The 13409-nt window shown below is 70.8% G+C and overlaps 1 protein-coding gene across 4 annotated transcripts in view; it reads right to left on the reverse strand.

Annotated features, from left to right (window-relative positions):
• Nucleotides 1-325: 325 nt before the first annotated feature.
• JAG2 (jagged canonical Notch ligand 2) overlaps nt 326-13409 on the reverse strand; it is a 28429-nt gene continuing 15345 nt past the window's right edge. For 2 of the 4 annotated variants that reach the window (XM_036306392.1, XM_036306391.1), the window contains 21 exons: nt 9478-9608; nt 9218-9337; nt 8916-9029; nt 8572-8685; nt 8308-8421; nt 8185-8231; nt 7934-8104; nt 6998-7148; nt 6750-6896; nt 6560-6673; nt 6253-6366; nt 6061-6174; nt 5789-5905; nt 5307-5334; nt 5141-5226; nt 3942-4055; nt 3720-3835; nt 3017-3265; nt 2240-2371; nt 1503-1659; nt 326-1005 (listed from right to left, as the gene is read on the reverse strand). In XM_036306392.1, the coding sequence (XP_036162285.1) occupies nt 530-1005; nt 1503-1659; nt 2240-2371; nt 3017-3265; nt 3720-3835; nt 3942-4055; nt 5141-5226; nt 5307-5334; nt 5789-5905; nt 6061-6174; nt 6253-6366; nt 6560-6673; nt 6750-6896; nt 6998-7148; nt 7934-8104; nt 8185-8231; nt 8308-8421; nt 8572-8685; nt 8916-9029; nt 9218-9337; nt 9478-9608 (2926 nt within the window). In that variant the 3' untranslated portion in view covers nt 326-529. The remainder of the gene's footprint in view (nt 1006-1502; nt 1660-2239; nt 2372-3016; nt 3266-3719; nt 3836-3941; nt 4056-5140; nt 5227-5306; nt 5335-5788; nt 5906-6060; nt 6175-6252; nt 6367-6559; nt 6674-6749; nt 6897-6997; nt 7149-7933; nt 8105-8184; nt 8232-8307; nt 8422-8571; nt 8686-8915; nt 9030-9217; nt 9338-9477; nt 9609-13409) is intronic. The other 2 variants (XM_036306394.1, XM_036306393.1) reach the window with 2 other exon arrangements.

Raw genomic sequence — 13409 nt, forward strand, 5'->3', positions numbered from 1 at the left:
CAGAGGGAATGGCTGTGAGCCTGGAGGGGCTGCCGTGGCCTCGGGCCACGCCATCGCCACCGACAGCCACGGTCATGTGGTCAGCCACGGCCACGCGGTCAGCCACGGGTGGTCCCACCAACAGCCACGGGTCCCCTGAACACCATGGGCCACGGGTCCCGCCGGCGCTGTGGCCTGGAGCCACGGAGACCCCCACGTGAGGAATAAAAGGGAAGATCCTGTAAACGGGGCGCCACCTCTGGGGACAAAGTTTGGGGAGAACATGACACCCTCTCCTGCCACACTGCGGACGCGACATGCGGAAACGTACAAAAATAGCCACTACCCGAGAAGACACCCTTGTTTTCCACCTGCCAGTCACTGAATAATTTATACAAGGTCAAAGGAACGTAGAAAATAAACATTTGTTTTTGGTTTTTGGTGGTTTTTTTACACAAAATAAAGAAACTATGCACACAGCCTCAGCCTCCTGGTCGGCGGTGGGTGGCGCCTGGCACGGGGCTGGGTCCCGGTCCGGCCACGGTGGCGCCTAGTCCTGGCCGGCTCGGCGGGCCTCGTTGACGCTCCTGGCCGCCCGGTTGTCCACCTTGGGGCCCGGCGCCCAGCGGGCCGGCCTCCCGGGCGAGCGCCCCGGCTCTTTGGTGAGTTTGTGGGGGAGGAACTTCTCCGCCTCCAGGGAGTCCTCCTCGCTGCGGCCTGGCTCCTCCTCGTCCTCGTCCTCCCCGCCGCCGCCCCGGCCCGCGGGCCCCGGCAGCGCCTCGGCCGCCCTGCGCGGCGGGGGCGTGAAGTTCTTGCACTGGTACAGCACGTCCTTGTGGCCGCCCGGCCGCTCGATGGGGTTGCGGATGGGGTTGAGCGGGGCCCACTGATTGTTGGCGCTCTCCTCCCGCGGCAGCCGGCTCCGCTCCCGCTCTTTCCTTCGCTTGCGCGTCCACCACACGCAGATGGCCACGCAGGCCAGACACAGCACGCTGAACACGCCGCACAGCACGGGCACCAGCACCCCTGCGGGCGGCGGAGGGGGTTTCCGGCCGGGGCTCAGCTCAGCCCCAACCGCAACCCCAGCTCCAGGCCCAGCCCAGCCCAACCCCAGCCCCAACCCAGCTCCAACCCCAGCCCCAACCCCAGCCCCAGCTCCAGGCCCAGCCCCAGCCCCAGCCCCAGCCCCAACCCCAACCCCAGCTCCAGCCCCAACCCCAACCCCAGCTCCAGCCCCAACTCCAGCTCCAGGCCCAGCCCAGCCCAACCCCATCCCCAACCCCAGCTCCAGGCCCAGCCCCAGCCCCAGCCCCAGCTCCAGCCCCAACTCCAGCTCCAGGCCCACCCCAGCCCAACCCCAGCCCCAACCCCAGCTCCAGGCCCAGCCCCAACCCCAACCCCAGCTCCAACCCCAACCGCAACCCCAGCTCCAGCCCCAACCCCAGCTCCAGCCCAGCTCCAGCCCCTCCCCATCCCGGCCCTGGCCCAGCCTGGCCCACAGCTCCCCGGCCCCACCCGCTCACCTGTGGAGGAGCCGCCCATGACCACGGTCTCCACCTTGACCTCGGTGACAGCCAGCAGCAGCGAGCTGTTCCCGCGCTGCGTGATGGCGGCCACGATGGCGTGTGCGGTGCTCTGGATCAGGCTGCTGTCGGGCAGGTCCCAGGCAGGGCTGAAGGACTGCGGCAGAGACACGCTGAGGTACCTGCCGCCTGGAGGCCGGCCCCCACCCCAGCGCGGGGACGGAGGAAGGCCGAGGCTCCGGCCCAGCGCACAGCCCTCCGGCCGCCGTGCTCACGCGGGCGCTGCCCTGCACCAGGGCTGCAGGCAGCTCAGAGAGGTGGGTCTGGCTGACCGCCCTTCCCACGGGCCCCGCAGCCATCACCATCTCCCTGGGCCTCTCTGTCCTCTCAGATCTGCACACCTGCCCCCGGGCCCCACCTCTGCCTGGCCTAGCCTCTGGCCTGCCTGAATGCACTGCCCAGTGAACGGGCCCGACTCCCGGCCTTGCTCCCCTGCCTCTCCTCTCACCCGGGCACGCCAACACCCCTCTCCCCAGGCCCGGGCTCCCCCAGCCCCGGACAGAGCACCCCAGCTCCATCCACTGCAGTGGGGTGGACTCCCACCTCTGGGTCAGTCCCTCTGCCTTCAACTACCTGGGGACCGGCCGGACCTGGGCCCTGCACCCCAGCACCTCCCAGAAGCCCATACAGAGCAGGACCCCAAGAGAGTGGCCGCCCGCCCGCCCGCCCACACTCACCATGGCCACCTCCACGGCGCTGGCCTCCGTGGACGGCCGGTCACACAGCAGCACAAGGAGGCGGTCCCGGGCCACTGCCCGCGTGGCCGGCAGGGCACGAATCCCCGAGCAGATGGCGCCCACCGTGGTGCCCTGGGCAGAGACGGCAGCACATGAGCAGCCCGCGCATCCCCCAGCCGCCACGCAAGGCGCCTGGCAGGACATGCCCCGCAGCCCGGCTGGGGCCAGTGGGGACACAGGGGGTCAGTGGGGAGCTGTTTCCTGCACCAGACCTGAGTCCCACCGAGGACACAGCCCCCATCCACCCTCAGGGTCCATCCTGGCAGAAGCAGCACCTGCAGGCCTGAGGGGCGGGGCCTCCCCACTCTGAGCCCCTCCTCATGGGCTCTGAGCACCCAGCCACCGGACTGCCTGCCAGCTGCAGGCTGGCCCTGGCCCCCCGGGAGGCTGAGGGGCCCCGATCAACGGCCCCCGGCCCCCCGGAGTCCAGGCCCCTGGGACGACGGATCGGCAGGCACCTGGCTGGGCCGTTCCTGGCTCCCTGCCCCCCACAGGGCACACAGGGCTCCACGCCCTCCCTCATCTGATCCCATGAGGCCAGGCTCCCTGAGCAGCCACAGAAGCCACCGGCCCCACTGGCCCCACAGGGGCGGAGCCAAGGGCAGCGTGGAGGGCAGCCGGGAGCGGTCCCCGCCATCCGAGTGGCCACTCCGAGAAGCAGATGTGTCCGGGGCCTGCAAACACTCGGGGTGGGGGGGTGCCGCCAGGACAGCTCACCTGGGGCACCTGGTCGCGGTCGAAGCGCAGTGTGAGGCGGGCGCAGTTGTTGTCCAGGTGCCCGGAGCGCGGCACGCAGGGGGTGCTGGGCAGCAGGGGCTCCTCGGGGCCACACTCCCCCCAGGCCGCACAGGGCGGCTGCAGGCACTGTCCCGGGGCCCTCTCCCCACACTGCTGGCCCGGGGGGCACTGGGCACTCAGAGTGTTGGGCCGGCTGGCCAGCAGGCAAGGCTTCCGTCCGCACCACACCTGGGCCGGGCACAGCAGACGAGGACCACAGAAGCCACAGCGGGAGACAGACAGACAGACAGGCTCGGGGTCAGCAAGTCCCAGGGCCGTGCCCACCCACCACCCAGGGCTCCGGGGCTGAGCCCAGCTCCAGCAAGGACCCCGCCAGGCAGGGAGGCCCCGTGGGAGGGACCAGCAGCATGCAGGCCTGGGGCTGCTGGAGCCTGAGCAGCACTGGACTCAGTTTCTCCAACTGCACAGCGAGGAAAGGGGCCTGGTCGTGCCAGGGGGCCCTCCTTCCTGGACGTTCAGCAGGGGGGGTGGACTTGGTTCGTCCTCCCCGACCCCCCGGCAGCAGCTCCTGGGTCTCCCAGGGGATCGGGGTCACGGACAAAGGACGGAGCCCCTTGGGCACCAGGACGTCAGACCCGGGCAGGGCAGGGAGGCTCGCTCAGGGGGCAGGGGCCCCTGGCACCTTGCTGCAGTCCCGGCGGCCATCCAGGCAGCGGCAGCTGTTGCAGTCCTCCACCCAGGAGCTCCCGTGTGGGAAGGGCACCCCCTGGGACCAGCAGGACCTGCCCAACACGATCACTGCGGGGAGAGGAGGCGGGTCGGCGGTGGCACTGACCGCAGAGACCAGGTCCTGCCCTGGCTCCTGCTTGGCACAGCCCCCACCCCCTCCATGCTCCCCGCCTACCCTCCTGGCACCGCGGGCCAGCGCGGCCGGGCGGGCAGCTGCAGCGGTAGCCGTTGATCTCGTCCACACACGTGGCCCCGTAGGCGCAGGGTGAGGACTGGCACTCGTCAATGTCTGCGGAGAAGCGGCTGCTCAGAGACAGGAGGACGGCGCCCGTGCCAGTCCGGGGAGCAGTCCCAGGTCAGCACGGCCTCCAGGTGCCCAGGGGTCTCTGAGCTGGGCCTGCACTGTCACCGTCACAGCCCGAGGCCTCATGGGCACTGGCCCCTCCGCTCCCTCCACTCCCGGAGCCAGGAGACCAGCCCCTCAGCCAGCCAGGACCTAGCCCAGCGGGTCCCAACGGGGCACACGCCCCAGAGGGGGGCACTGTGATTCTAAGGGGGCCATTCGAGAACGAGCTGTTAACAGTGAACCTTCTGCGTTTCTTGTGGTTTTAGGGCCGTGGCCGGCAAGCTGCGGCTCACAAGCCACATGCAGCTCTTTGGCCCCTTGAGTGTGGCTCTTCCACAAAATGCCGACTTCCGCGCACGGGCCACGAAGTTTCAATCGCACTGTACGTGCGCGACCACACGTGGTATTTTGTGGAAGAGCCACACTCAAGGGGCCAAAGAGCCGCGTGTGGCTCAGGAGCCGCGGTTTGCCGACCACGGTTGTAGGGGCCTCATCTGCAGCATGTAAACACACGTTGTGACATATTCACGCATTTCAGTTTTCTATTATGTTCTGAAGCTTTATTTGCTATTTTTTCACATCATTTCATATATTTTTTAACGGTTTCTCAGTGATTTCTTCCTCGGGACTTAACTATCCTTTCGCCCTTTTATTTCTCTCTTTCATGGGTGCTGTGCTCTGTGGAAGCTTGTTTAGACCAAGTTCCTGGCCCCTCTGGCTTCCTCCACGTGAACAGTTCACTGTTTGAATAATAAGGATTCTGTGTCACGGGGGGGGGGGGGCACCAGGATTTTAGAGGTGCTTAGGTGGGGCGTGGCCACAAAAAGGTTGGCAACCACTGGTCAAGCCCCTCCCCAGGCAGCCCCAGAGCAAAGGGGGGTGTCGGCAGGGCACAGACCAGTGGGGACACTGAGGCCTGGCGCGAGGCAGGAGGGGGCTGTGTCCACACTGTCCTCCAGGGTGTGTGGACTCTGGGGACCCCCGACTCCAGACACCCGAACCCGAGCCCCGCCCGCCCGGCGCCTCACTGATGCGGCAGTCGGGGCCCGCGAAGCCAGGAGCGCACTCGCAGCGGAACCAGTTGACGCCATCGACGCAGACGCCGCCATTGTAGCTGCGGAGAGAGGGCAGGTCTCAGGGAGCCCCCGGGCAGGACCAGCACCAGGTCCGCCGGCCCCCAGGGCTGCCACTCACCAGGGCAGCGGGTTGCAATCGTTGGTATCTGCATTCGAGAAAAGAGAAAGGAGGTGGGTGAGGCATCTGCCACCAGAGCCCCTCTCGCTGGGCGTGGCGGCCCGGGCACCACAGCCCATGCTGGCCACGTGTGCGGGTGGCTGGGGGTGAGGGGCAGCGGTGGCCTCGGAGGGTGACCTGAACAGCCGCAGGGGGCTGGGCCTGGGCGGTGCCTGCAGCGGGAGTGGGCGGGTGGCACGGGCAGGAGCCTGGCTGCAGGCTGAGGGGTTGGCAGGTCCATGGAGGCCAGGACACCCAGGGAGGGGAATGAGGCTGCAGAGCTGGGGGTCAGGGGAGCGCAGCAGGTCTTGGGGTACGACTGTGCTTTGGTGGACAGTGCAGTGGGCACGTGCGTGGGCAGGGGCAGGAGGGGGCAGGCCCAGGGAGCCCCCCCCACAGGCCCCACCCCCATGCCTCCCCCGACGCCCTGACCCCGAGCTCACTGTGTGTGCAGGTGCGGCCCTCCCAGCCGTCGCGGCAGATGCAGGAGAAGGAGTCCCCGCTGCCCACGCAGGTGCCCCCGTTCAGGCAGGGGTTGGGCAGGCAGCTGTTGTTCCTGGCTGAAGGGCACAGAGGGGGTCCTCTCCATCCAGCCCTGGGCAGACAGAGGCCCACACCGCCCCCACCCAGCCGGGGCAGAGCGAGCCGGGAACGGGGCCGCCCGCCTGCCCATCGCAGGGCAGCCCGTGCCCGGCCCCGGCGCCCGGCCCCTCACCGAGGTTGCAGGTGCTGCCCTTCCAGCCGGGCGGGCAGGCGCAGCGGAAGGTGTCGCCGCTGTCGTAGCAGGTGCCGCCGTTGCTGCAGGTGTAGGCGTCGCACTGGAACTCGCCTGCGGGCACAGGGCTGCTCAGCGGGCACGCCTCGCAGCGAGCAGGGCCCGCAGGACGGGGGCCGGGCAGGCACTCACGCGAGTGGCAGGTCTTGCCCTTCCAGCCGTCGTTGCACGCGCAGTAGAAGTCGTTGACCAGGTCGTAGCAGCGGCCGCGGCTGTGGCAGGGATCGGGGAGGCAGTCGTTGGGATCTGGGGGCGAGGACGCCGGTCAACAGGGGGTCACCGGCATTCAGGGAGAGCTGCCTGGGACAGAGGCCCAGGAGCGGGCGGGAGAGACAGAGAGGGGGGGAACGGATGCCAGGCCCAGGCCTGAGCTCCTGGTGGGCCCCCGGGTGTGTGGGGGCGGGGGGGGGGGCGCGGGGGAGCCTGGAGACCCACTCACTGGTGTCACAGAGCTCGCCCTCCCAGCCGCTGGGGCAGAAGCAGCGGAAGGCGGCCACCTCGTCGATGCACGTGCCCCCGTTGCGGCAGGGCTGGCCCAGGCAGTCGTCGATGTCTGCGGGAGGCAGGCGTGAGCAGGGCCCGGCTGGCCGCCCCCCACCCGGCCCCCGGCCACCGCCACGGCCACTCACTCTCATGGCAGTAGGTGCCCGTGAAGCCACTGTCGCAGACGCAGGAGAAGTTGCCCCCGGGTTGGCTGACGCAGTGCCCATGGGGGCCGCACACGCTGGTGGGGGCCCCGCCGGCCACTCCTGCCTCGAACCCGCAGCTGTCAATCACTGCAGCAAAGGGGAAGAGGTCAGCAGACCCAGCCCTGCAGTCCCCACCCTGTCTCTGCAGGCCCCGCCCCACCTCCCTGCCTCTGCAGGCCCCGCCCCACCTCTGCAGGCCCCGCTAGGGCAAGGCTCCCTGGGCACAGAGCAGTTCTTGCCACCCACGTCGTCGGGGCAGGCGCAGTAGTAGTCACCCTCCAGGTTGTAGCAGCGGGCGCCGTTCTGGCAGGGGCTCGGGTCGCAGAAGTCGACATCCACCTGCGGGGAGGGGCAGCGTGAGGGCGCAGCCCCTGGTACGGGACGCCGGTGTGGCGTCCACTCGGCCTGGACACCTGGCCTCCGCAGCCAGAGCCTCAGGGCCTCCCACCCGAGACGTCCAGGCCACTCGCTGGACGGAAACACCTGGGCCGCCAGGCCCCTCCCGCCACCGCGCTCGCGGCAGCCGCTTCCTCTGCCTTGGGCGGCATCCGGCCTTCGCCCCTCCTGCCGGCAGGAAGGCCGCTTCTGACCTTCCACAGGCCTGCTGCCTGAAGCCGGTCTGTGGGTCTTCGCCACACGGAGCCCCGGGGGGCCCCTACCACGGGCCCAGGAGGCCTGCTGGCCAGGAGCCCTGCCCTGTGCATCTGCAGCCCCAAGGCCAGGGCAGGTCAGAGGGAGGTAGGCATAAGCCACCCGTCTGGAGAGCATCCCGCCCCCCCAGGACCGCGCTCGGCACCTGCAGCCCCTCACACTCGGGCACCTGCACCCCATCCCAGGGCCCCCCTCTCTCGGGCGGCCCACATGCTCCACCTCGTCACAGCCACTCACCTGCCAGGCAGTGCGGGGCATACGGGGCGTGTGCCAGGGCTTGGCATGACCAGCAGGGACCCTTCGCTCTTCCCCCCCGCTCCACCCTGCCAGGCAACCTGGACTGTGGGGCCTGGGGCTCCGTCTAGGACTGAGCCCCGGACACTGTGGGGTCGGTCCTCACAGCAGCCTGTCCGGACCCCGGGGGGCGGGCAGGGCAGCACGGGGCTGGAAGGGCAGGCGTCCCCCGCACGCACCTCGCAGAGCAGCCCCGAGAAGCCGGGGGGGCAGTGGCAGCGGAAGCCGTCCACCAGGTCCTCGCAGAAGCCGCTGCGGCAGGGGCTGCTGGCGCACTCGTCCAGCGCGAGCTCGCAGTGCCGGCCGCCGAAGCCCCGCGGGCACACGCACTGGTAGCCGTTCACCAGGTCCTGGGCGGGGCGGCAGGGTGAGCTCCCGCGGGCACCGCCCCCCACGCCTCCCCGGGGGCAGGGCCGCGGCCACCCCTTACCTTGCAGGTGCCGCCGTGCTGACACTGCCCTCGGCAGTCGTCGATGTCTGGGGGACAGAGGAGCGGTCACGGGGGGCCCGGGAGCCGCCCGCCCCCCCCGCCGGCCCTGCCACCCGTACTGACTGATGTGGCAGTCGCTCCCCTTCCAGCCCGGGATGCAATCACAGTAATAGCCACCAATCAGGTTTTTGCAAGAAAAAGCGTTAAGGCACGGCTTCCCTTCACACTCATTGGCGTCTGCGGACGAGACAAGAGGGCGCCATGGGGCCTGGCCCCGCCGCCCCCGAGCCTGCCCCCCGCAGCCACAGCAGCACCAGCAGCCACAGCAGCACCAGCAGCCGAACGCACAGCCCGCGGTCCGTGCACACGCGTGCCCCGCGGCCTTACCCAGCCGGCAGGTGGCCCCCACCCACTGCTGGGGGCAGAGGCACTCGAAGCCGTCCACCTGGTCCACGCAGGTGCCGCCCGCTGCGCACGGGTTGGAGGCGCACTCGTCGATGTCTGCGGAGGGACGGGGCGGGCGGGCGTGTGGGCGGCGCGGGAGGCAGGCCCGGGGCGGGGGTCCCGTGGGGAGGAGGGCCGAGTGCCCGGGGCTTCCTGTCCTGCTCCCCTGGCCGCAAAGCCCACAGCCACATGGATGGACGTGGCAGCCACAGCCCCTCCCCCGAGTGCCCCGTCCACACCCCTCAGGCGCCAGCTGCAGCCCCCAGCAGCCTCCCGCGGGCACTCACCCAGCGCGCAGGTGGGTCCACTCCAGCCGGACGGGCAGCGGCACTCGAAGCCAGAGGGCACCTCGTGGCAGGAGCCCCCGTTGGCACAGGGGTTGGAGGCGCAGGCGTGCTCAGCTGCATTGGGAACCGGAGGCGGCGGTGGGCGGTGGGCGTGACGGCCCAGGGCCCCACCTTTCCACAGGGCTCCCCTCAAACCCCCAGGCTCCAGGGCGGGGTACAGGTGTGTCCAGGGCAGGAGGAGGCCGGAGCGCTGGGCCTCACGGGCTCCGGAGCGCCGGCCGGGCCAGGCCGAGCCCACCTACCCCGCTCGCAGTTCTTGCCCGAGTAGCCGGCAGGGCAGACGCAGTGGTACTGGTCCGGCTCCGCGTTGATGCACGTGCCCCCGTTGGTGCAGGGGTGGTGGCTGCCGCAGTAGTTCAGGTCTGGGGAGCAGGGTGGGCACTCAGAGCAGGCGCCCCTGGCTCTGCACCCTCCCGGCCACGGCGAGCCCCAGGCCTGCCCACCGCCCGCCGCCCACTGCCCTGCCCGCCACCCTGCCCACCCACCACCCACCCGCCGCCACCTTTGTTGCAGAGCAGGCCGCCCCAGTTGGTCTCGCAGTTGCACTGCCAGGGCTCCACGCAGCTGCCGTGCACGCAGCCGGGGTACGGGACGCACTCGTCGCAGAACCGCCCCTGCCAGCCGTAGCTGCACCTGGGGGAGTCCAAGGGGCCCGGGGCCCGGTGGGTGGGGTGGCCCAGGAGCGGTGGCTGCTGTGGGTGGCGCAGGGACCCAGGTGGTCACAGGGGCCACCGCCAGGGCTGGCATCCGGCCTCTGATCTGGAGCAGGCCCGGGGCCAGCGGGGGTGACAGCCGCCAGCAGCCCCGTCCCAGGCGCTCCCGGCCACTGGCCAGGACAGTGGGCGCAGCTGTCCAGTCACTCCTGCCCGAGCTATTCTGGGACCTACCCCTGAGCGGGGCCCCAAGAGCAGGCGCCGGGAAGGGAAGCCCGGCCGGGACCCCGGGAACGAGCGCCGACTCAGCCGCACCCCACAGGGCACCCGGCCTCGCGGGCCAGTGGACCAGGGCTCCTGCCGGCCCCAGCTGTGTGCTCGGGGCACAGCTCGCGACCTCGCCTGGAACCCAAGGGCAGTCATTTCTCTCCCAACAGAGCCCCACGGAGGGTCCAGCTCACAGGGGGTGCCAGGCCCCCTGGCCGTCCAGGGGCCAGACTCAGGCCTGACCCAGGAAGCCACCTGCTCCCTGGCCGACGTCACAGAGGGACCTCTGGCGCCAAGGCCACGACCCCAGGCCTGGCCCTGCCCTGCTGTGGGCGGCATCCCCTCTGGGAAGGTGCAGGCGGAGGGCAGGCAGCCAGCACGCGGGAGGAACCGGCCGGCGTGTAGCCTCACCAGGCCGCCCCGCCCTGCCCCGGGCCCAGCACTGGTCTGACCGGGACACAGCCGTCAGACGCCCCGAGGCCCTCCAGGCCCTGACCAGGACCCCGGGGCCCCTTCCCAGAACCTAAGGGCCTGCGGGCAGGAGTGACATCAGCCGTGTCACTCCCATGCCGGCACCGCCACGTGAATTTATTTTTGGACAAGGAAGGAGCCACGGCCCTTCCTGGGCTGCCCCCAGCCCGCGGCCATCCAGAGGGGACACTGCCCGCCCTGGGGGCACAGGGACAGGGAGGCTGAGGCCGGTGAGAGGGGCGCCACCACCCAGACCGGGTGCCCAGAGGGGTCATGTGGTGTGGGCCGCGCACCCCCACCCGAACCCTCCAGGTGCCCGGGCTTGGGCGGGTCCCCGGGCGTGCGGAGCCCTGGGTGGGACGGCCTCCGAAGGCCCCCCCCCCCCCCCGCCCAGCTTCCCTGCCCAGGGCTCCAGGGGCCAGGGAGGAGGCGGCAGGAAGGCAGGGCCATCTCCGCAGCATCCGGTGGGGGTGTCCTCGCTGAAACCTGAGCCACCGGCAGCTGGGCCTCACCCACAGGCTGTAGGGTGGGTGGGGGCTCACCTACCCCCATGCAGCCCTTCAGGCCCCTGTCCCCAGGAGTCCCGCCCCACAGCTTCCTGCACAGCCCACGTCAGCAGGGAGGGTGGGGCAGACCAGCTCCCTCCCACCTTCCTCCCCGCTCGCCCCTCGGTCACGGCCAGCCACCCAGGCCACAGCACTGGGCATCGAGGCTGTGCACGGACAGGGCGGGGCTGAGCAGGGTGTGCAGGCTGGGACCCAGAGAACCCAGGCTCCCGGCCACCACAGTCAGCAGGCAGGCCTCGCCCTGGACAGCCGGACAGCCTCACCCCCTCCCACCTGGGACATGGACCCGCCTGGGCTAGGCCCCCACCAGGTGCCCTCTCGCCCCTGCAGTGTCCCCGCACCTTGAGGCACACGGGACGTGTCTGAAATCCTGCAGTGAGGGGCCGGCTGGGGGAAGCCCTACCCTGCCCTTCCCTGGGGCCAGAGTCACCACACGACAAGCAGCGGGGTCACCACCCGCCCTTCCTGGCTCCCAAACCTGCCCTCCTGTCCAAACTCATTCCTGTGTGACGCTAGGGAAGTTACTTAACGTCTCTGGGCTCAGTGTTCTCGTCTGAAAAACACACAGGGAGGCAAACCCACCCGCAAGGAGGGCTGGGGACGCAGGGGATTCCAGGCCGGGCAGAGCGCCACTGCCGCCTGCAGCCCCTCCCGAGGGCGACAGCCCTGCCTGGCCCGCCGGCTCCCAGGGCACCCGGCCTCCCTCGCTGCTCACACCCTGGCCGGGGCCCTCGCACTGCCCCCTACTGCTTCTCCGCACCACAAACTGCCCCCCACTGCTCCCCGCCCCCTCACTAGGGTCTCTCCCACCATCCCCCGCCCCTTCAGGACCCCCATGTCCACACCTGGCCGAAGGACCCCGTGCTCCCAGCCGCCCTGGCCATGGCTTCTCCCCGCGGCACACCTTCCGCAGGAGGCCCGGGCGGCTCTCTGCCTCCTCGCCATCCGCCCCCGCCCAGGGCTGTCCACCGCCTGCCACAGCGCCCATGCGTGTCCCCGCCCAGGACTGTCCACGGCCTGCACAGCGCCCATGCGTGTCCCCGCCAGGGCTGTCCACGGCCCGCACAGCGCCCATGCGTGTCCCCGCCAGGGCTGTCCACGGCCCGCACAGCGCCCATGCGTGTCCCAGCCAGGGCTGTCCACGGCCCGCACAGCGCCCATGCGTGTCCCAGCCAGGGCTGTCCACGGCCTGCACAGCGCCCATGCGTGTCCCCGCCCAGGACTGTCCACGGCCTGCCACAGCGCCCATGCGTGTCCCCGCCCAGGACTGTCCACGGCCTGCACAGCGCCCATGCATGTCCCAGCCAGGACTGTCCACGGCCCGCACAGCGCCCATGCGTGTCCCCGCCAGGGCTGTCCACGGCCCGCACAGCGCCCATGCGTGTCCCAGCCAGGGCTGTCCACGGCCTGCACAGCGCCCATGCGTGTCCCAGCCAGGGCTGGCCACGGCCTGCACAGCGCCCATGCGTGTCCCCGCCCAGGGCTGTCCACGGCCTGCACAGCGCCCATGCGTGTCCCAGCCAGGACTGTCCACGGCCTGCACAGCGCCCATGCGTGTCCCCGCCCAGGGCTTCCCACGGCCTGCACAGCGCCCATGCGTGTCCCGCCCAGGGCTGTCCACGGCCTGCCACAGCGCCCATGCGTGTCCCGGCCAGGGCTGTCCCCGGCCTGCACAGCGCCCATGCGTGTCCCGGCCAGGGCTGTCCACGGCCTGCACAGCGCCCATGCGTGTCCCGGCCAGGGCTGTCCACGGCCTGCACAGCGCCCATGCGTGTCCCAGCCAGGGCTTCCCACGGCCTGCACAGCGCCCATGTGTGTCCCGCCCAGGGCTGTCCACGGCCTGCACAGCGCCCATGTGTGTCCCGCCCAGGGCTGTCCACGGCCTGCACAGCGCCCATGCGTGTCCCAGCCAGGGCTTCCCACGGCCTGCACAGCGCCCATGTGTGTCCCGGCCAGGGCTGTCCACGGCCTGCACAGCGCCCATGTGTGTCCCGCCCAGGGCTGTCCACGGCCTGCACAGCGCCCATGCGTGTCCCAGCCAGGACTGTCCACGGCCAGCACAGCGCCCATGCGTGTCCCCGCCAGGGCTGTCCACGGCCTGCACAGCGCCCATGTGTGTCCCGCCCAGGACTGTCCACGGCCCGCACAGCGCCCATGCGTGTCCCAGCCAGGACTGTCCACGGCCTGCACAGCGCCCATGAGTGTCCCGGCCAGGGCTGTCCACGGCCTGCACAGCGCCCATGCGTGTCCCGGCCAGGGCTTCCCACGGCCTGCACAGCGCCCATGCGTGTCCCCGCCCAGGACTGTCCACGGCCCGCACAGCGCCCATGCGTGTCCCCGCCAGGACTGTCCACGGCCCGCACAGCGCCCATGCGTGCCCCCGCCCGGCCTGTCCACGGCCCGCACAGCGCCCATGCGTGTCCCCGCCAGGGCTGTCCACGGCCTGCACAGCGCCCATGCGTGTCCCAGCCAGGGCT

Source organism: Myotis myotis, unplaced genomic scaffold (assembly GCF_014108235.1).
Source record: "Myotis myotis isolate mMyoMyo1 unplaced genomic scaffold, mMyoMyo1.p scaffold_m19_p_41, whole genome shotgun sequence".
Taxonomy (NCBI): Eukaryota; Metazoa; Chordata; class Mammalia; order Chiroptera; family Vespertilionidae; genus Myotis; species Myotis myotis.